General features: G+C 55.3%; 1 protein-coding gene across 1 annotated transcript in view; it reads right to left on the bottom strand.

The window, feature by feature from the left end:
• TRIP10 (thyroid hormone receptor interactor 10) overlaps positions 1-22,052 on the bottom strand; it is a gene marked incomplete at its 5' end in the record, with an annotated part of 68,808 nt that overhangs the window by 5,663 nt on the left and 41,093 nt on the right. The window contains 9 exons of the mRNA XM_034792134.1: positions 1,091-1,200; positions 3,474-3,647; positions 9,538-9,741; positions 10,395-10,541; positions 11,568-11,696; positions 12,378-12,482; positions 13,497-13,559; positions 14,509-14,656; positions 17,486-17,542. Coding sequence (XP_034648025.1) covers positions 1,091-1,200; positions 3,474-3,647; positions 9,538-9,741; positions 10,395-10,541; positions 11,568-11,696; positions 12,378-12,482; positions 13,497-13,559; positions 14,509-14,656; positions 17,486-17,542 — 1,137 coding nt within the window. The remainder of the gene's footprint in view (positions 1-1,090; positions 1,201-3,473; positions 3,648-9,537; positions 9,742-10,394; positions 10,542-11,567; positions 11,697-12,377; positions 12,483-13,496; positions 13,560-14,508; positions 14,657-17,485; positions 17,543-22,052) is intronic.

Below are 22,052 nucleotides of genomic sequence, written 5' to 3'. Positions count from 1 at the left end.
GCACACAAAATTTCTGCCTTCCGGCAAAGAGATTTGGATGCAAATTGTAGGAAGGCAAACTGATTGGTTCCCTCCCTTTATTTCCTCCTGCATATGAAGAGAACAAGGGGAAGGAGTGACAGAGCACTGGACTAGGAGTTACACAAGAACATCAGAACGGCCACACTGGGTCAGACCAAAGGTCCATCTAGCCCAGTATCCTGTCTTCCGACAGTGGCCAATGCCAGGTGCCCCAGAGGGAATGAACAGAACAGGGAATTGAGTGATTAAACCCGTCATCCACTCCCAGAAAGCAGAGGCTAGGGATGCCCAGAGCATGGGGTTGTATCCCTGCCCATCTTGGCTAATAGCCATTGATGGATCTATCTTCCAGGAACTTATCTAGTTCTTTTTTTGAACCCCGTTTAGTTTTGGTTTTCACAACATCCCCTGGCAAGGAGTTCCACAGGTTGACGGTGCGTGAAGAAGTACTTCCTTTTGTTTGTTTTAAACCTGCTGATTAATTTCATCCAGTGATCCCTAGTTCCTGACTCATGAGGAGGGGTTAATAACACTTCCTTATTCACTTTCTCTGCACCAGTCACGATTTTATAGACCTCAATCACACTCCCCTTTAGTTGTCTCTTTTCCATTACTTTGCCCCTGACCTGGGGGAAATCATTTCTCCTCCTCCTGTTTTCCCTTCCTACCCTGGTCTATTTAGACTGTAGACAAATTGGGGCAGGGACTGGCTCTCACGAAGCACGTCCAGCACCTGGCACAACGGGGCCGCACATCTCGGCTGCGCTCACTGTACAATGATTATTTGAAGGAGTGATTACAGATCAAGCGCACACGCTATGTGGAAATAGCATTTCCCTATTGTGCGCAATCTACAGGACTCACTGCAGCAGGAGGCCAGAGTTACAGACTATGGATAAACCCTCAGGGTTTAGAAGCCTGGAGAAGGGAGGGGTGGTGCATTGTGGGAGTCCCAGTCCATGGAGCATCATGGGAGATGTAGTCCAGCAGGTGAGCTGCCACCAGGGGAGGAGACCAAAGACAGGAGGCCCCCAAAAGGCACCGCCTACAGGGCATCGAGCGCTTGTACCTCTGGTCGATTTCCTTCTGCAGCTCCCGGTTCCTCTCCTCGATCTTCTGCTGTAACTTCTTCCTCCTCTGCTCCGGCGGCAAGTGGCTGAAATCTTCCGTGATCACAGGCTGGCGGCAGGAAGGGGGGAGGGGAAGAAAAGGATACATCGGTTCCCTTCGTGTCGTAACATGGACCCTCTTCCCCAGCCACAAAATCCAGTCCCATGTGCTCCCCCCCTCCCCCGACTCCTTCACACTACGGGTTGCAGGGGCTGCTGACAGCCACTGCCCTTGACGTGCAAGACGCTGGCCAGCGCCAGGGGAATGTGTGTGCCCCACTCGAAGGGCCTGATCTCGCTGAGCCTCCTAGACCTTCACTGGTCACTGAGAGAGCTCGGTACCTCGCAGGGTAGCGACAGCGCTTGGAGGCAGGGCCCCTCCCGGGGCAAGATGTTGCATGATGCCTTTCTGCAGCAGTGGCCGGGATCCGGAGCTCTCCGATTGTGCCGCGAAGAGAGCTCGGCACCTAGCGGCCAGGGAGACACCAGCCACGGCCCTGCAGCTTTAAACCGACGTGGGCCAGATCTCGGCCTCCACCAGCAGCACGGAGGGTTGAGATCCTAATTCTCTCCGGCTGCAGAACCCTCAGCCCGTGGAGGCGGGAACAGCTCACGGCATCCGCCCCAGCCGTTACAGCTATGGGGGAAACCAGCACTGAGCTGGGATTCAGGAGAGCCGTGTGGCCTCCAGCAAATCACTGGGTGGACGGACCTCAGACAGCTGCGTGCAGTGCTACAGCGCCATGTAACCATGCCCATGCCCAGCAAAGGTCCTCGGAAGCGTCAGCGCTGCCCGAGATGCTACTCGCTGGACCGTGGGTCTGGCCTGGTAATGCTGGCCAATTGAGAAAAAAGTAACTGATTTCCACCCCTGTGAGAAGGCAACACCAAGCAAGCACACGCGTGATTTTTTTTTTTTTAAAAAGCGAAACACACTGGGATCCTGGCACAATAACCACGTGCCCTCAGCCTGGCAGAGTTAGCCCCCCCCCCGCGCACCCACGGCATGGAGGGTGAAAGCCATGTGGGCAAGCCCTGGTTTGCGGAGGTGCTCCTGCTTCCTGGGAATACCGGAGGTGGAGGGGGGCAGGGGTAGAGGGAGAGGCGATCAGAAATTGGCTGCTGGGGTGGGGCTTTGGTCTCCTGGTTTGCAATGCTTTATTAAGAACAGGAAGCGGTTTACTGGGGCTTGACCCCACTCCCACAGAGCCTGTACCCCAAGCAACAAATGCGGCACAACAGTTTCCGAAAAGGGGACGCCGACAGAAGGGAAGCCTGGAAAGCAAGGGACGGCTTGGGGTTTTATATGGAGCAGGAGCAGAGGCTGCACACGCTCCTGGCTGGAGGATGCAACAGGGGAAGCTCCTGGTTCGGACGGGCAGAACAAGGTGGACTATGGTGCTGTGTGGAACAGGCGAAGGGCTGGGCTAGGAAGTTTGGAAGGAAGGCGCGTGTCTGGGGAGCCGATGTTTTTGAAACAGGCGGAAGCACTGACGGCTGTACCACGCGAGGGAGGCTGGAGCTACGTGGAAAAGAGGGAGAACCCAGGGCTTTGAGAAGTGACCAGTAAAAGAAGAAATAATTGGGTGCGTGCTGGGGCTGGGAGAAACGTCTCACGGAAACTGAATTTTTATGGAAAACCTGGATTTGGGGGAAACGCAGCGGCTTCGGGCGGAAAGATTTGATGTTCTCGTTGAACAGAACAAAGATCTGAAACCCAACACTTTCAGATTTGACTATGCTACTGTAGTGCCTCCTGGGAGATGTAGTTCAGGTGCCACATGAGCCCATTGTCCTCTATGGGCCAGGCTCCCTGGTTGGACAACATCTCCCATAATGCACCATGGTGGGCCCTCTCCTTTGTAAGGGGAGGTGGTGCATCATGGGAGATGCAGTCCCATCAGGAGCCCAGCTCACAGCGGAGAACGGGGACATGAAGCAACCAAACTCCCTGTTCTCCTCTGTGAACTAGGCTCCTGATGGGACTACATCTCCCATGATGTACCACCTCTCCTTACAAAGAGGGCACACCATGGTGCATTGTGGGAGATGATGTTCAACCAGGGAGCCAGGTCCATAGAGGACAATGGGCTCGTGAGGCACCTGAAATACAACTACCAGGAGGCACTACAGTTGCATTTCTGAATAGTTCCATTTTCGGAGGGGGGGGGGGGGGGGGGGTTTGCCAAAAAGCCAAAGTAGATGCAAAAAGGCCTTTTAAAAAAAAGATACTTTAAGCCTCCTTCCTGCACAGCCCTGCTGTTCTTTCTTTGCAGGTGCCCTTCATAACAGCAGCAACTTCCCGTGGCTTGGTACAAAGCAAAATACAAGACACAAACTTACCCCCCGTTTGAGGCTGCGGAAGGAGGCGATGCGGGGTTTGACTGTCTTATTGATCTCATTCAGACAGTAAGACAGAGGGTCCCGGGTGAATTTGGGGGATGGAGGTCCGTTGGTGGCAGACGAGGAGGAAGGAGGAGGGGCAGAGACCACTGGGGAGAGGGGAGGGGGCGGGAGCTAGGGACAGACAAAGGGATAACAGAACACATGGGGACACACAATGGAGAGAACTCTGTAAGAAAATAAACAGGCACGCACACACAAAAAAAAACAACCCAACACAGCACAGGGAATAAAGGGGAGAAGGGTAAGGACAAGCTGCACCATCACAATCCACCAGCCGGAGGCAGCGAGGGAAGGGAAGGCCCACCAACCATTTTGTCTGTCTCCCAAGCGTAGGGGATCCCAGCAGCAAAGGGAAGGGGAATAGGCTCAGAACCCTTTCAAGGCCAAGATTGTTCAAACGATCCTAAAGGAACCTGAGTCCCATGGGAAGTCACAGGAATTTGGGTGCCTAATTCCCCTAAGACCCTAGGAAATGTGCCTGCTTTATACACTTAGGGACCCACCCTGCACCAGGGGTGTGACTGGCACCATGGATCAGGCCCCTCCTGCCACAGATCGGGCCCCATCCTGCACCCTTGGCCCTTCCTGGCACCCATGTGACTGGGAAGCTTGACACCGAGAAGAGGACCAGGCTTTCAGCTCCCACCTTCCTCTCTTGGGAGAGAGGCACTTTGTTCATGTCTCCCATGATGCACCACCTGCCTTCACAAAGAGGGGAGACCATAATGCATCATGGGAGATGGTAAGGAGACTGGGGGAGGAGGGGCATGTTACAGCAGGAGGCAAGTAACACGACCAGAGGCTGCTTTGCTCCCACAGGCCCGTGTATATCCCCCCACCTCCATCTCACTCTCACAGCCGTCCTCCCCAAGACCAGCCTGCACCCCTTCCTGTCCACAGGCCCCCCAGCTAGGGAAGGTTGAAAATTGGAATTTCAATTAAACTTTCTTTTAAAAAAAAAAAAAAAATTAATTGTTTTTGGTGCTTCCTGCGGGAAATTTCAGTTTTTCGTTGAAAACTGAAATATTTCCATTCTGAAGTGCCACTGCGGTGCATCATGGGAGTTGTAGTTTGAGTGCTTCATAACCCACATTTGCTTCTGTGGGCCCAGCGCCCCAGCCAGATACATATCCCATGAGGCACGGCCTCCCTTCATCGAGACCCAGGTTCATCATGGGAGATGTAGTCTGACCGAGGAGCCTGGCCCATAGAGGAGAATGGGAGCATGAGGCATCCGAACAACAACTCCCACAAGGCACCGTGGGAGGCATTTCCAAATGGAAACATTTCAGCTTTCCACCACAATATCGTGATTGTAGACACTTCCATCTCCAGTCCTGAACTGTTCCCTCCAGCCCCCAATCTCCTCCCCACCCCCTCCCACCCAGGTCTGCCCTGCTTCTGGGTCTCATTCGGAGTGCCTGGTGTTAGCTCCTCAGGGTGCAATCTTGCCGCGTTACCCCTTCCCCTGCTCAACTGAAGCCCCAATCTGGCAAAGCACTTCAGGCAAGAGAACAAGTCCACTGGCTTCAATATTAGGTGTATTACGGGAGCCCCAGTCCTGGATCAGGACCCCATTGCGCTAGGTGCTGTACAGCAAAGACACGCTTCCTGCCTCAGAGAGCTAACAGCCCAGGACTAAGGTTGCCAGCCCTCCAGGATTGTCCTGGAGTCTCCAGGAATTAAAGATTAATCTTTCATTAAAGATTATGGCATGTGATGACACCTCCAGGAATTTGTCCATCCAGAACTGGTGACCCTACCCAGGACCCTGTTTCTGGGCTTAGAAGCGTAGCACGTGCTTGAAGCGTTTCGCAGGATCGGGGCCTGAATTCCTTCCAGCTTCCGTGTGGACAGTTGATCTCATCCCCTTTAGCAAACCCTTGCCGGGGGGGGGGAGGGGGAGGGAGGGGGGAGAGAATATCCATCCCCTACCCACCCCTTATAGCAAGCAATTAGTCCCTCCATAGGGATCCTTCCATGTGATAAGTCCCCCACCCCTTCTTGAGTGCCCTGCACCCCATGCTGTACCCAACAGCTCCCCCTATGGGGAGTGGGGGTAACTGATGCACCATCACCCCAGAACTCACCTACCTCAGCTGGAGTGGGGCGGGAGGGGGGAAATCTGAAGGCAGGATACAAGGGTGAGGGTCTGCAGGAAGCATTCATAGGGAACACATGGCTAATCAGGGGGTGGGGATTGATGCCCTAAAAGTCTCTGCCTTGGACATATGTTCCCTGGGCCTCCTGACCCAGTCACTCTCCTTACCCATCCCTGCATGGCGCAAGGCACAATGTGCCCTACCCCCCATGCTGCTCCAGCTCCGGGGCTGAGAAGAAGCAAGATGCTATTTTTATATTCCTGCGGGCTGAGGGGAAATAGGGCCCAGAGCCAGAAACCCCAGATCCAAACCTCATTTCGGTCTGAACTCCACAGCTTGCGTTCCCCCCTACAGGGGAGACCCCTCGGGTTTTCCCCACGCCCCCCCGCCCTGGGTGGACGCAGGACGCCGGGCATCGATGTCTGCGTGTTGCCGGGTAGTAGGAGTTTTCAGCGCATGCATGAAGTGAAGCAGCAAACGGCTTGGATATGAAACAGGCGTGAGACAATTAAAGCAAGAAATTTGCCCCTGGGGTGGGCGAGGGAGGGAAAACTTGATCCATCCAGCAGTGCCTGTGAAATGGGTACAGCACAGCCAGGACGGGCGCTGCAATCACAGAATATCAGGGTTGGAAGGGACCTCAGGAGGTATCTAGTCCAACCCGCTGCTCAAAGCGGGACCAATCCCCAGACAGATTTTTGCCCCAGATCCCTAAATGGCCCCCTCAAGGATTGAACTCACAACCCTGGGTTTAGCAGGCCAATGCTCAAACCACTGAGCTATCCCTCCCACCAGCTGTGCGCATCCTGGACCCGCAGCAGGGGTCAGCGAGCAGAGCACTACAGCCCAGTTCCTTTTCTATGGGCTGCCATGACCTGCGAGTCCCCTTCCGCCGTCTGATTGGCCTACCGGATCTGGAGGGGGGTGGGGGCACATGGCCTACTAACCAATTGGGCTTCACGCAGCCCTTCCCCGCCCCCTTATCCTGCTCAACGTCCTTCCTGAGGGCTGCTCTAAACTTACGCTCTGCTTCCCATAGGTCCCAGGAAGCGGGAAAGGCCTAGCACGGATCACACTGGCCATGTCCCCAATATGCTGGGGGCTAGGCCCTTATGCCAGCTCCATGCTGGCCTGGGCGGTCCCTGAACAGGGTCTTCTCCACCCACATTAAGTCCCCTTTATGCACTGCGTGGCCAAATGGGGCCTCCAAACCATCTTCCACTTGACAGCAGCCCAAGGCTCCGCCGGATCAGAGAGATGGGGCAGCCCTGTGACAGACCCACAGTAACCCCTAATATCCTGGACAAGCCCGACGGAAGGAAGAGAAACTTTCCTGAGTGAAGTTGAACCTCCCTGCATTACAGTTCATACCTTGTGGGGGGAGGGCGGTAGGAAAATGCACCGGGCCGGGTGTGCGTGGGGTGTACCCTGGGGGAGGCTGTAGGAAAATGCACTGGGCCGGGTGTGCGTGGGGTGTACCCTGTGAGAGCGCTGTAGGAAAATGCACCAGGCTGGGTGTGCATGGCGTGTACCCTCTCTAAAAGGGAGGGGGGAATGCTAATTAACTCGCTTGGCTGCCTGGGGAGGCATCCATGTCCCTGTTCAAACCGGATTCTCTAGAGCCCCACAGAGCAGCAAAAAACAAAAACAATCTGGATGAAAGCTGAGGTTTTAGCTAGCTCGGGGTCTTCTTTCTGATCCAGCCAACGGGCTGGTCCACGGAGGGGCCCGATCCTCAGGGAGCCTTGGAAGGACTTGGCTGACGGAGGCCTCCTAAGGCGGGGGGAGGCGTTCTGAGCCGAAGTGCGGAGAGGAACCCATCGGGCAGGGTGATGCCGGAGAGCTCGCTAGCGGGCGTGTGGGTTCTCATTAGTCGTAGAGGTGCTCTCTGTAATTCTCTTTATCTTAAGCATGAAGGCGTAACACAGACCTGAAGCCACCCCTGCGTTCTCAGTGGGGCTGTCCTTGCTGGGAACCGCACAGCGAAGGCAGGGAACCGTGCAGCCTGGGACGCCCCCCAGCAAGAGGGAGAGGGACGCGGGGCTGCCTGCGGAAAGGGGAGAGCCGGGGAGCTGGAACCACCCAAGAGTGGAACCACGGGGGTTCAGACAGCTGCAGTTGCCCCGAATTGTGACGAGCCTCAGGGGGAGAAAAGCCGAAGGGAGCTGACCGCACCAAGGATTTCTCCTCCAGAAACGTGTCCCTTCCTCAGAGCAGCACCTGCGCTAGCCTCCCGCACAGGCCGGGAAGTATCAGGGGAAAGGGGCGAATGCTGGAGGGAGCAGAGGAAGATGGAGCATGCAGAGCACAGACGTGAGGCGGGGGAGCAGAGCTGAGCCGGATCAGCGGTTAGGATTGGGGCTCCGGCCTGGCCTTAGTCTGACCTCCTGTGTCACCCACCCAGCACCTGCACACTAAAGCCAACAGGCCCAATGTGGCCCAACTATTACAGCCCATCAGAGACGAAACTAACACATGCCGCAGGCAGAGCATCAGAGGGACCCCTGCCTGGGGCCTGCATCGGCAAGGAATTGACTGAGATAAACCGACCCACACCCCATGCTACAGAGGAAGGTGAAAAAACCCCAAGGCCGTGGCCACTCTGAGCAGTGCGATGATTTGGGGGTGATCGCTGTTGCGCACAGTACAGACAGGACGTGGGGGTTAGGACACAGGTAAACATGGGGGAGGAGGACGGAAGAGAAGTCCTACCACACAGATGTGACCCTGGGAGGGGTTTCCAAGGGGTGAGACGCATGCGGCTGTGACCTGCTTTTGCTAACAAGCCTCTCGCTAAACCGGGCGTGTTGGGAGCCTGAGGTTTTTTTTTTTTTTATTTTGAAAAGGATCCCACACAGGAGAGAGCTGGCCCGGAGCACGGCCATCCCTGATCCCGTGTGTGTGGGGGGCGGGTTATTAATAAACAGCCTCACAGTTACTCAGGGATCCCAGAACCAAGACGCAAAAAAACACACCCGCCCCCTCCCTGCCCCAAGAGCCCTAACCTGGCGTAAAAGCCAGGTCAAGATTCCTTGTCGGAACAGCATGTTCCCAAGGCAGCTCTCCTGGGGCGCGGGAGGGAGGGGTGCGTCGGATGTGACTCATGGAGGACAAGAGGATCGGGCAGGGCCAGGGGCGGAGAAGACAGAAAGAGAGAGAGGCTCATGCTGGCTGATTCGGAGCGCGCGCTCCCGAACTGGTTAATTATTAGTGTCTCAGCCCGCCCAGCGCTCCCGAGAGTCGGGGGCTTAAGGCTCTTTTACGGCGTCATGCACAGGCAGCGAGATGCAGCCAGGGAGAATGATCACAGACCGGGGTCAAACGGCGGCGTAGCCTGCAGCGAGCGACGGGCCGTGCCGCAGAGAAGGGGGGTGGAGGCTGCTAACTACCCGGGCATCTTCGCAGCGGTCGGGCCAGCGGGGTAGCAGCTGAGGCCCGGAGCCCCCAGAACTGCATTTGGCAGCTGTTCATCTACAGTTGATAAGGGATGTGGCCCGGGACCAGCGCTTGGTACCACCTGCCCCTCTGCGTAGCTAGTAGGGTGGGCAAAGGGGCAGAAGGAGATATGGATGGGTTCATGCCAACCAGTATTGTGGGGGTGGGGGTGGCTAGTGGTTAGGGCAGGGGCTAGGAATCAGGACTCCCAGAGCTGTGAATGGAACCCAGGAGTCCTGACTCCCAGCCCCCCTGCTCTAGCCACTAGACTCACCCCGTCCCCTGCCAGAGCTGGGAATAGAACCCAGGAGTCCTGACCCCCACCCCCAGATGGGACTGGAATCTTGACTCCCAATTCTGTGCTTCGACCGCAAGGTCCCGCTCCGAGTTCCAGCCACGCTGAGCTGCCCCATCCCGGGCAGCGCCCAGAGCCAGGGCCTCAGGGCCTCCCTGCCAGTTCCTACCTTATTCTTCTTGCTGAAGAGCCAGCGCTTCCCTTTGTTCTTGCCCGGCAGGCGGGGGTCCAGCCGGCCATCCAGGGTGCCCCGGGGCGTCCCCAGGCTGCTGTCGGAAGAGGTGCGGTTGATCGGCTGGCTGAAGTCTTCGAAGTCCACGTCTCCCGGCCTCTCGAAGCCGGACTTGTGTAACTCGATCAGCACCTGGGAGTCCTGCCAGCGGTGGGGTGAGGGGGAGGGCGTCACCGCCGGGAGAACCAGAGCTACTGTCCTCCCCAGCGCCCGTTCCTCATCGCTGCAGCGTTCTCAGCTCCCCAGAAACACTTGCATGCACAAGCCACGTGTCGCCAGCAAGACCGGGCTCCTTGAAATGGGGTCTTCCCCAGAATTGATCTCTGCAGACCGGACGCCAATCCCTATTCTATCCATGGGCACAAGTCCAAATAGGACCCAGGCGTCCTGACTCTCAGCCCTCCTCCTCCCCCCCGACCCCACTCCCCTGGCAGGGTCCTGACTCCCCTGGGTCCGCAAGAGGAGTGGGTGTAGTGGTTAGAGCAGCGCGAGCTGAAGTCAGGCCACCTGGGTCTTATTCCCATTCCCTAGGACACAAATACCCACAAAACCCTCCGGGTTTGGGATCTGGGCCTGGATTGACTTAACTCCTCCAGGTGAAGTAAAAGCAAAACTGCCCCCATGCTGGTCTGGGGCCCCTAGTGGAGGGGGGAGGTTATGACAGCTGGATCCCATCCAGTTAGCCCCGCCTACTTTAGGGGCATCTGCCTCCCTATTGGAGGGCAGGTGCTATAGCAACTCCAATGGGCTTTCCACCCCTAGGGCACTAAGTTTAAGGAGAGAGCAGGACCCACGTTCTTCTCGTTCACCGAGTCGGCCGCTGCCTTCATGCCGTCTAGGCACTTGCCGATGATGGGCATGACCTGCCGCTCAGTCTCGGAGAAGACGCCGTAACCTTCCTTCAGCCGCACCGTTCGCCTTTCGTCCATCTCCTGCAGCTTCTGCAAGGGGCGGGGAGCAGAAAACAGTGAGAATGATAAAAGGCCTGGAAAAGACTCTACAAATATTAATTATTATTATTAATTACGCAGCTCTTGTATACTGCTTTATCCATAGATCTCCCAGCGCTTTACAAAGGAGGTCAGTGCCATTATCCTCATTTTACATATAGGGAAACTGAGGCACAGAGAGGGAAATGACATACCTCAAGTCACACAGCAGGCGAGCCAGATATAGGACCCAGGTGTCCTTCGTGCTGGACGGGCAGTTAGTTTGATTGAAAAAGGCTGGGGTTGTTTATCTTGGGGATGAGACACCCTAGAAATCCACACAATAATGGGTGGGCTTGAGAAGGGAGAGCAGGTAGGTCTGTTCCCACAACACAAGAGCAAGGGGATGCTTGTTTTGAATTTTCCACCTTTCAGTTTTAGTAGATGAGGAAGAAATACACGTGTACTTTGCCATCCTGTAGCAGTGAGTTCCACAGGCTACGAGACCAGGACCTTCCCAAGATTCACACACAAAAGGTGTGTAGTGAAAGCAGCACAACTCCCCATAGTGCACAGGCTGTTCTATTCCCATCTAGCTATTCTCTTACTTAGACCGGAAGCTGTCTGGGGCAGCGACGACAACTTGTTCTCTGTTTAGACAGCGCCGAGCACAGCAGAGTCCTGGCCCATGGCTCGGAATCCAATGTCAACACTAAACCAAACATGGCCTAGTGGTTAGAGCACTGCATGGGGCCTCGGAGATCTAGGTTCTATTCTTCGCTCTGCCACTGGCCTGCTGGGTGACCTTGGGAAAAATCACTTTCCCGCTCCATGCCTCAGTTTCCCCATCTGTAAATCAGGGATAATGATACCTTTTATGAAGGGCTTTGAAATCTACAGATAAGAGCTAGGCATCATCATCATCATACTGGTATAACTGACAGAGAGGGAAAGACAGAAAGAGGAAGCAGGGCTAAGGTTAAGTAGGAGTGGCTTATATTGATGGGGAGGAGCTTATAGTCAAGGGGAGGGGCTTACATTGAAGATCTGCGGCATCTCCAGGAAGTAGAACTGGCTCTGGTCCCGGTTGAATTTCTGCAGGAAGGAGGCGTATTCGTTCTTGCTCTCCTCCGCCATGTGACTGCGCAGATTGGCCTGCTGCTTCGCCTGCCGGGGTTAGTGCAAGCGTCACAACACGCTCAGCTCCGTCCCCGCGCGCAGAGGGACAGGCCCGAATACCAGCCCAGGGAATCCCTTCTAGTCAAAGCCGGGGGCCAACTCCCCATCCGCAATAGCAAGGTCCCGGGAGGGTCTCCCTCCCATCTGCTCTTCTCCCCTGCACCACACAGCTAACTCCCGCCACGCAACATTGCAGCCCCCGTTTGGGGGGGGGGGGGGGGAGGGCTGCATCATGGCAGGTGCTGCAGACACGGCCCCTGAGAGTTTAGCCTGAACAGCCTCGGAAAGGCTCGTTAGCCCCATCGCAGAGACCGGAAAACTGAGGCACAGAGATGACGTGACTGGCCCAAGGTCACCCATGGCGGGTCTATGGCAGAGCCGGGAACTGAACCGAGATCTCCCCAAGCCTGAACCCCAGCACCATCCTCTTCCTCTAATGCATCCTCTTTGAACGCGGTCGGTTATGGATGGTCAGCTCTTTGGGGCAGAAACCTGGTCTTCATACCGGTCTGTAAAGCAGCTAGCAAAACCCATGGACTCTACCTCACCCAAGAGGTCCCCCTTCCTTCCATCCTGCTGAGCCCCCCTCCCATGCCACCTGATGGTTCCCCTTTCCCCAACAGGCCCACGCTAGAGGGATTCAAGCCAAGGGGACAGCAGCGTTCCGACCTTCTCCACATCCGCCTTGGTGGCATTGAGGTCTTGGTCAAGCTTTTCGGCCGCCAGCATGGCTTTCTCCGCCTCCCTGCAGTCCCGCTCGAACTTCCGTTTGCTCTGGGGGTGGGGAGGGGGGGATACAAGCCAGCGTTACCTTGCCGGAGCACACAGCTGCTTCCCACCCACAGAATTCAGGGGAACCACAGGGGAGGGGGCTCAGGGACTCTCCCCCGTTACAGAGGAGGAAGCGAAGGCAGGAGGTTAAGGGACTTGCCCTAAAGCATGGAGTGAGTGTGTGGCAGAAGTGGGAATGGAACCCAGGAGTCCTGACTCCCAGCTGTCCCCCGCACAACCCTCCGCTAACCCACTAGACCCCACTCCCCTCCCAGAGCTAGAAACAGAACCCAGGAGTCCTGACTCCCAGCACCTCCCATTGGTCTAATGCAGAAGTTCTCAAGCTGTGGGTCACGACCCCACTTTAATGTGGTTGCTAGGGCTGGCGTTCGACGTGCCGGGGCCCAGGGCCAAAGCAGAAGCCTGAGGGCTTCAGCCCTGGGAGGCGGGGCACAGGTTACAGGCCCGCTGCCTGGAGCTGAAGCCCTTGGGCTTTGGACCCCACTGACGGGGGACTCTGGCTTTGGCTCCCCCCCCCCCCTCCACTCAGGGTGGTGGAACTGGGGGTGGGAGGGAGCAGCTTAGGCTTCAGTCCCCCTCCTGGGGTCATGTAGTCATTTTTGTTGTCAGAAGGGGGTCACGAGGCAATGACGTTTGAGAACCCCTGGTCTAATGCATCAGAGCCCACTGCCTTCCCTGAGCTACCAACAGAACCCAGGAGTCCTGACTCCCTGCCTTCCCCCCACCCTAGCCACTAGAACCACAGAACAGTTTTGCCGCACATGTTCTGGACTTCCTCTGAATAAAGCCCCTTTCATTCTCCTGGAGGCATTTCCTTCCACCAGCTGTGCTCTCTGCGGAGCACAGGCTGACCCATGCAGCTGGGTCTCGGCGAGCGCCATCCAAAGCTTCCTCGCAGTCAATGGAAAAGCTCCCGGCAGCTCCAAAGAGCTTGGATCGGGCCCAACACGAGCATGAACAGCACGTAAACAGCTGGCCCCGTTTCCCAGGACTCACGTTTTCGAGTTGCTTGAAGGAGTTTTCTAGCTGCTGCTGGGCTCGCCGGCCCTCCTGGAAGTGCTGCAAAGAGGAGAAACGTCAGCGGAACCTCATGATTTTCAGCCGTCTCTCCGTTCTGTGTTTGTACTGCACCTAGCGCGGTGAGGCACTACCAATGAATAACGTACAGCGCCTAGCACCATTAAAAAATTAGCCAACACCAGAACATTCTTCTTCACAGCCAGAATTTGCAGAAGTGGCTTGAGATTTGGAAAGTTTGAGACTCCTTAAATTGCCCCTGATTTTCAGACAGCACCAAGCGCCCTGCCCCGATGAAAAAGTTGGGGTCCCTTTAAGAAGTCTCAAGGGCCCCAAATCACTGGGCATGTCTGAAAATTCAGGCTGGGATGAAGAACGTTCTGCTGCTGGCTATTTATTAGGTGCATTACGGTAACGCTTAGGCAGCCCCGGTCCAAGGACGCTCTTGAACCTCTATAAGCTGTATTACAGCAGCACCACGGGGCATGTACCTGTCTCTTCTCCTCTCCAGGGAGACTGCAATTTTGGTAGTTCCCAGGTTCTAAAAAAGCTCCCCAAAAGTAGCATGGCTATTGCACCTACGATGCTCCCACAGACCCCATGTCCAGCCACAGGCAAACCCTCCAAGAAGGCAGCGGTGGCCCCAACTCCCGGAGGGAGCGAGCGTCAGTCATTACAGTGAGCTGGCCGAAAGTCGCACCCAAGGGACACAGCGTCTGCCGGGACTGAACCTGGGTCCCGTGGGATCTAAAAGCGCCCTCCTCTGCCACTGGAGGGAAAGGCCCTGGGACATTACTTCAAGGCAGAAGCAGGCTGTCTCCCCCTAGTGGCTGGGTCCTGCAAAGAGGCACTTTTGGCTGGTACATTGCCCAAGCTCTCTAGGCTCAGTGGGGACCCCACGTATGTCACCCGGCTACAAAGGATGCCCCGCCCCAGATATTACTAAGGCCTGGACAGTTGCACTGGAAGACAGGGAGGGAGGAAGCGTTACCGATTTCCTCTCCTGCTTGAGCTCCTGGCCATGCTTAGAGAGCTCCACGCAGATCCGCGTCGTCAGGTTCTCCGCCACCACCTCCCTCTGCCCGGCAAAGTCATTGAGCTCCTTCACCACCTGCAGGAAGGCCTGGTACTGGCAGAATCTGGAGCAGGGGCAGAGTTACGGGGCGAGCGACAAGGTCATGCTAAGGTCACTGGTGCAGAGGGCTCAGGGCATTCGCCCCCCAGCCCCTCAACCCCCAACTCATCTGCCCCAGGCATCTCCGAACTCCACCTGGATCAGAACAGGTTTCATTCTAGGCCAGGATCCCGCCTCTGCTAAGCCCAGACTGGAATCTCGAAGACACACAAGGCCACTCCACCGTAAGGAGAGGCTCAGTGCAGCCACCTCTGGAGGGAAAGCTCCGGTCTGCAGTACGCAGGAGGTCACGGATTCAAGGTCAAAGACTTCGAGCGATGGAGGATTCACCACATCCCTCCGTGAGGCGGCCCAAACCTGTACCTGGTGGGGGTCTACCTAGCTTCAGCTTCCGGCCATCAGATCTCGTTCTGCCTTTCTCTGAAGAGGCCTCAGCTATCGGAAACCGTCTCCCCACGTGGGTATTATTAAATCATCATAACGGTTCATTCTGGCCTTAATCTAGGAATTGATATGAGCTGCCTTAGAGGATGGTGCAAGAAACTCTCAATAAGGCCATGACAGGATAACCTGCTGCCAGGGGAAGATGTCTCTGCCCCCCCCCCGTCCCCCTCCAGTTAAAGGCTGGGGCATATGCTTTGAAGCATGAGGCTTTATATCCCTTCCTAAAAAAAAAACCAAACAAACAAAAAACCCACACCAAATGTTTAAGTTGTTATTCTAAATCTGGATTTTCTTATTATTTAAGTTAGCGCCCACTTCTCCTTTTAAGCCTACTAAACTCCCACCCCAATGAAACCTTGTGGCAATGAGTTCCACTGACTGCACGAAAAAAAGTTATTCCTGCCGTCCATTTTAAATGGGCTGCCTTCAAGTTTCATTGAATAAAAAACCCCGTTACCAAAACCAGCGTCTTATCTGAGCTTTGAGATGGTTTAACTTTAGATGAAATAGAATTTAGATCTAAAGCCACCGAGACTAGAGGTTTTGCAAACCCAGAGCACAGATTACTTCATCCAAAATAGGGACATCCTCTTCTCTCAATATAAACCTATTGCAAACACTCCGGTGCAGTTCTCCAACTGGCCAGCAGGGGGCACCCTACTATTGACAGATCAGCTGGCAGCTCTAGTCACACCCCCAGCACCCCAATGGTAATCCTGGCCCAGTGCAGAGGCAAGACTGGGGGGTGGGCCTGGAAAGCAAGCCCCCCGCCTGCACTCACCTCACAGCAGCAGCTCGGGCAGCCCCAGTGTCCCAGGGAGCTGGGCCCAGCGCTTGGCTCCGTGCATGGCGACCCGGTATACAGGGTATTGCTTGCACTTGGCCCAGCCAGACCCGAGCAGCCCTGTGACCCGCGAGCCTGCAGCGAGGAGCCGGGTCCAGCTCCGCAGGATCACAGGAACCGCTGCTGCGGGGTGAGTCACGGACACAGAAAAAAGCCACGGCCAAACCGGGAAAAGTCACAGGGGTTTTCCCCAGCCACAGCATTTATGTTTTGTATCAAATTTCTCCGTAAATGGAACGGCCACCTGTTTCATGCAGGCACGGCAAGGGGAAGCCGGTTTGGGTGCAAAGTTTTGGGCTGGAAATTCTGAAGGAAGTGGCCAGTCTTGGTATTGACAGCGGAGCCGAGGGTTTGAGGAGGGCGTCTGAGGGGCTGGATTAGGGCCAGAGTCAGAGGCTGGTCCAGCCAGGGTCACCCGCTCTAGTGGGCTGCCTGGCAAGCTAAGCATTCTGCCACTCCTGGCAGATCTCATGAGAACAGCTGATCTCGGTCAATTTCCCCACCATCCAAGGGCAGAGCCCAGGCCAAAATTGGGGGGCAAACAACAGGATCTAATCCAATGGCCTGACACTCCTGACGTTTCTGGGTTCGGCTGAGAGGTTCCAACCTATCTCCACGCCCACGCAGAAGCCTTTCCAGTGCTCTGCGCCAATCAGAAGTCATCGGCCTGGGGCAGGAATCCAGAACATTGAAATTCACCAGACTGCATCAGACAGGCAGTCTACTCCATCGAGTCGGTCAGCACCAGCACTAGGTGCAAGAACCCCACCGTGTCCGATGTAGGATAATCTGCCCCCCGCATTAAATCCCGTCCTGGCCTCTAATAGTTAGAGAGCGGTTTAAATCCCAGCGCCCGAGGTTTAATAACCCTTCCAGAACAGTCGTTAGCTGTAATTATGATCACTCTGGATATTACTGCTCCCCACATAAGCGTCCAATCCCTTTTTGAAATGTACTAAATTCCTGGTTTCAACCACTTCCTGTGGCAAGGAGTTCCAAAGGGTGACGTTCTCTGGCCTTTTCTGTACGTCAGGCTAGAGGACAATGCTCCCTTCTGGCCTTTAGCTCTATTAAAGAAACTTGAACCATTGCAATTCATAGAGTTTAAGGCCAGAAGGGGCTATTCTGTTATCTCCTCTGACCTCCTGGAGGGCACAGGCCAGAGAATTTCACGCAGTTACTCCCGCGCCGAGTCTGATCACTTGTGCCAGAAAGGCAGCCGGCCTGGATTTGAAGATCAAGGGATGGAGAATCCACCACTTCCTTGGGGATGTTGGTCCAATGGTTTATCACCCTACTGTTAAAGCATTGTGCCTTATTTCTAACTTGAAGTTGTCTGGCTTTAAACATAGCATCATAGAAACGTAGGGCTGGCAGGGACCTCAAAAGGTCATCTAGTCCATCCCCTGCCACACTGAGGCAGGACCATTTATACCTAGACAGGCTTTTGTGTCCTTAAAAACACCCAGTCTTTGGTTCGCATTCTGCCTCTCTCAACTAGCTTAAAGAGAATGACACGCGCCGAGATCAGACGGAGGCACTTACTTGGATTCTGGATCTTCTCTTGTGTTCCGTTTTGGAAGATACTTTTTCACCAGATTCCTGCAAATGAGAAAGAAAAAAAAACACCCATGGGAGAGTGGAGGTTTCCTGGGAAACAAGGGCAGGGGGTTCCCTGCGTAGGGAAGATTGCAACATGTTACCAACCAGACAGAGGCCATCAGGCTAGAAAGCCCCTCCCTCGGTTTCCCCGGATAGATAGAAGCCATCGTAAGAAGTCGACAGGAAACCCTGAGTCCCAGTTCCAACACCAGAAATCTAGCCCCGAGGCCGATGGAAAAGCTGCAGGCTTTTTGTGAGAGCACGACCCTGCCCCAAACTGTTCATGAGCTAATCCAGGCCAGCAGCGCGAGGGGCAGCTGAGGCAGGGAGAGAGGAAGCGATTTGCCCAGGGTCACCAGCAAAGCTGGGAACAGAATTAGCTCTGCCGAGTCTCAGTCCAGCGTCTGATCCACTGGACCCGGCTGAAAGTAAAGTCCTTGGAATCCCTGTCTGTCTGTTGTACTTATCTGGTACCGTAACATCTGAGTGCCCCTCAAACTTTAATATACGTCTCCACACAGCCCCATCAGGTAGGGCTGTTATCCCCATTTCACAGATGGGGAAACTGATGCAGGGAAAGGGAAAGAAGGGGAGAAAGAGACTCGATCATTTCCATATAGTGAACCAGTGGCAGAGTTGAGAAGAACCCAGGAGTCCTGATTTCCAGGTTCTCTCTGCTTAACCACTGCACCTCACTCCCAGAGCTGGGAATAGAACCCAGGAGTGTAGTCTACTAGCCAGAGCAGGGCACAAGGAGCCAGGACTCCTGGGTTCTCTCCCTGGCTCTTGGAGGGGAGTGGTATCTAGTGGTTTGAGCAGCAGGGGCTGGGAGGCAAAACTCCTGGGTTCTCTCCCTGGCTCTTGGAGGTGAGTGGTATCTAGTGGTTTGAGCAGGTGGGGGTGAGGAGTTAGGACTCCTGGGTCCTACTCCCAGCTCAGAAGAGAAGATTCTTTACTTCCAATTTCCCCGCTGCCGTAGCACTAAACCAGGATTAAAACCCAGAAGTCCTGACCCCCAATTTCCCACTGCTCCAGCCATTCGACCCCACTCCCCAGAGCCAAGAAGAAAACCCAGATCTCCCCCGGGACAGTGGAAGAAAAGAGGGCGTCACGGGAACGGAAAAAAAACGCTTTTCTACGTGCAGCCGTGACGGGACGGTGCTTTTTGGTGGGATTTCACCCCCAGGCACGACACGAGCGGCCTCTGAAAAAGCTGGGCAAAAAGAGAAGAGAAACCAAAGAACTCCTCTGCTAGGAGCCTGGAGAACCCCCCGGAGCTGAGGGGCGGACAGGCAGCCTGGTTTAAATGGGCTCAAGGAGAGGGAAGCTCCCTGCAACGTGGTTTGCAAGAAAAATGCTGGGTTAAGACTTCTCTGCCACACGCCTGCTCTTCCTGTCAGCTACCCCGGGGCTGAGCCAGCCTGGAGGGGGCTCTTCCTTCCTCCCGCTAAACATAGGCCAGTGGCTTCTGATTGGCCTGTGGCAGAGATCTGCTGAGCAGAAAGGCTAGTCTGGCCTGGCACTTGCCCGCAGCGTGAACGGAGGCTGCTGCCCCTTAAAGGGGACAGGACGAGGTGGCTGCCTTCACCACCGTGTTCGCTTCCGCTCTAGGGGGGGTGGGGGGGTGTGCTTGGAAAGCACCAGCGCCCCAAGATTCACATGCAGCCTGGAGAGCGACCAGGCTCCACGCCCACAGCCTCCCTGGGTACCGGCAGGACCCACAGCGCACGGGGGCTCGGGCCGAGCCTCAACGACCGTGCGCTGTTCAGCCCCACTCCTTAGGGAGGCCAGAAGAGGCATTTCCTTCCCCACCAGCCACGCTCCTGCGATCCGAGAGCCAGGATGCCTAATGCCTCTGGGCCCCCTCTTGGAAGGGCTTCCCCGGGGGTACATGGAGAGGAAGCATGGCCTATTGAGTAAATAAAATAAATTATAAATTAATGGAGATATCCTATCTCCTAGAACTGGAAAGGAGCTTGAAAGGTCATCGAGTCCAGCCCCCTGCCTTCACTAGCAGGACCAAGTACTGATTTTGCCCCAGATCCCTAAGTGGCCCCCTCAAGGATTGAACTCACAACCCTGGGTTTAGCAGACCAATGCTTAAAACACTGAGCTATCCCTCCTCCCCCCGCAAAAAGCACTGAGCTAGGAGTCAGGACACCTGGGTTCTATTTCCAGCTCTGCTGTGACTTTGGTCTAACTTCCCTGCTCTGTGCCTCAGTTTCCCTTCAACCCTTAGTCTGTTTAGACGGAGCTCTTCAGGGCAGACACTTTCTGATCCACCCTTGATCTCAGCTGGGTCCTCTAGGTGCATCGTAGACTGCACTCTCCGCTCTTGGCTGTGGACGGGCTCCTCTCCTGACACTCCTTTCCACCCCCCTGCTTTCCGTGGGGACAGGCTCAGCGCTAAGGGGGAGCGGCTCATAAGGGACTTTGGAAGGGGCTGTGGGGAAGAGCACAGCATCAGCAGGAGGTGGGGGTGAGGTTTTAAATGAACAGGCCACCCCCTTTCCACCCACCCATCGGGCCCAAGCCTCTTGATCAATAATAAAGCACATTTCACCCGCAAGTCTTCAAGCACTTCACAAAAGCATCACAACCCTCATTTTAGAGGTGGGGAAACTGAGGCACAAGAGGCCGCAGCGACTTGACCCAGGACATCCAGCTGTGGCTGCAGGCTGGAACGGAGGCCCAAGCCCTACACATCCCTTCCCAGATACATACAGCCCACCCTGCTAGCACGGAACCAACCAGCGTTTGTTACAGTCCCAGCTACAGGACCCCAGCGGAGATCGGGGTCCGCCTTGTGCTGGGTGCTGCCCAGACACAGGTCCTGCTCCAAAGAGGCTAGACAAGATAGTGTGTCAAAGGGGAAACCGAGGCAGGGAGTGGGGACAGGACTCACCCAAGGTCACAGAACAGGGGAGGGGCAGAGCTCAGAACAGAACCCAGGTCTCCCAACCCAGGGCTCTACCCACTAGGCCATGCAGCCTCTGCTGGCTGGTTGGTTCAGGACAGACTTAAATGGCACGATCCTCTCTGCCTCAAACAGAGAATTTCCTAGCCCTGGCAGGAAACTCCCCACCTCTCTTACATGATGTGGCCTTCCTAGAAAGGAGAGGCACGGAGAGAGCCAGGCAACCCACGGTTTCACTTGCAAGTTCGGGCACAGCCCCTCCCAAGAGCTGGGAGTTTCTTTCCTGGTTAGAAAGGAGATGGAGCCTATGAAATGAGAAAGAAAAAAAAAACAACCCAAACCAAAAAACAACCCCCACTGGCCATCCAGGAAGCACCTTGCAAACAAATTCACACCAGGCTGCCGCTGGCAAGACCCAGCTCGCTCAATTTACCGACAGACGAAGCGCGGCAGGGCTGGCCGTGAGCCCACCATATCGCCAGCCGCTGCCTCTCCCGGGTTTGTCTGCCACTCTTCAGTCATGAGCTGGAGGCGGGGCTGCTCCAGAGTAAAATCTTGTCCCCTCGCCCCGAGTTTCATGGGTTTTTTTTTTTTTTTAAATTCACCTACTGGGGTGTGTGTGGTGGGGGGGACTTTTTGTTTTTTTTACTTCTCAGGTCAGTTTCAAGCTTTTTTCCTGCAGCCACAAGTGCTAGAAATTTACATTTTAAAACCATCTTGTAAGCAGAGATGCTTGTGTAGCCACCTGCCTGTAGGAGCTGAAGCTTTCAGAGAGTTGCTGTAAGTCGCGAGACTCACAATAAAGTGACAAGAGTTGGCTGCCCCCTACTTGAACGACGCCTTGTGTGCGTGTCCGCCCAGGCACAACGCTGCCCCCTGCTGGCGGAGCGGATCAGCACCACCCAGCTCTACGCATGTGTATTTAAAGGCCATTGACCTATCGCATCCCCCCCCACCCCCAATCTCATCCACCGTGGCGCTTTTGCGCCAAGGCCAGCAATAATAGTCGCCGCTTGGCCCCATTTAGACAGGCGAGCAGCGGACACGGACAGTCGCTCCTCCACGGCATTGTACGCGGTATTATTGACCCAACTCCAAAGTCACCCACAGCAACTGGGATCAGAAGTAGCCACTAACCACGGGCTGCTGAAGCCGACGTAACACGACTAGATCGGTTCAGTGGCTGGATGGGTCTTGCCTGCAAAAGTTTGTTGGCCTCGGCCAGGCTGGAGAAAGACGTGTAGACAGACCCCTCGAGGGCAGGGGGTGAGGTGCACCAGCAGAGGAAGGGGCAGCAAGACGCTTGCTGCATCACTACTACTCCTAGATCTTCCAGGGGAGTTTTTTGTTTTTTGTTTTTTTTTTTTTTAAAGCCAGTGGGACAATGAAACCTTTAAAGGGCCAGTGACCATTTCAAAGCACTCGTCCCTAGGCCGGGTGGAGACCCCCCAAAGAGCCACCTAGGGCTAGCACAGGAGGACCCAAGCATGAAAGTGACACAGAGGGAAAGTGACCTAAGGTTCCCTGGTGAAGAAAACACGAAAATAGGGAACCGGCGAGAGAGCAACCCTTGAGGTTTGTATAATTAGTCAT

The sequence above is a fragment of the Trachemys scripta genome, chromosome 16 (assembly GCF_013100865.1).
Source record: "Trachemys scripta elegans isolate TJP31775 chromosome 16, CAS_Tse_1.0, whole genome shotgun sequence".
In the NCBI taxonomy this organism is placed as follows: Eukaryota; Metazoa; Chordata; order Testudines; family Emydidae; genus Trachemys; species Trachemys scripta.
The sequence above is the reverse complement of the archived record's forward strand: the minus strand, read 5'-3'. Positions and strand labels throughout refer to the sequence as shown.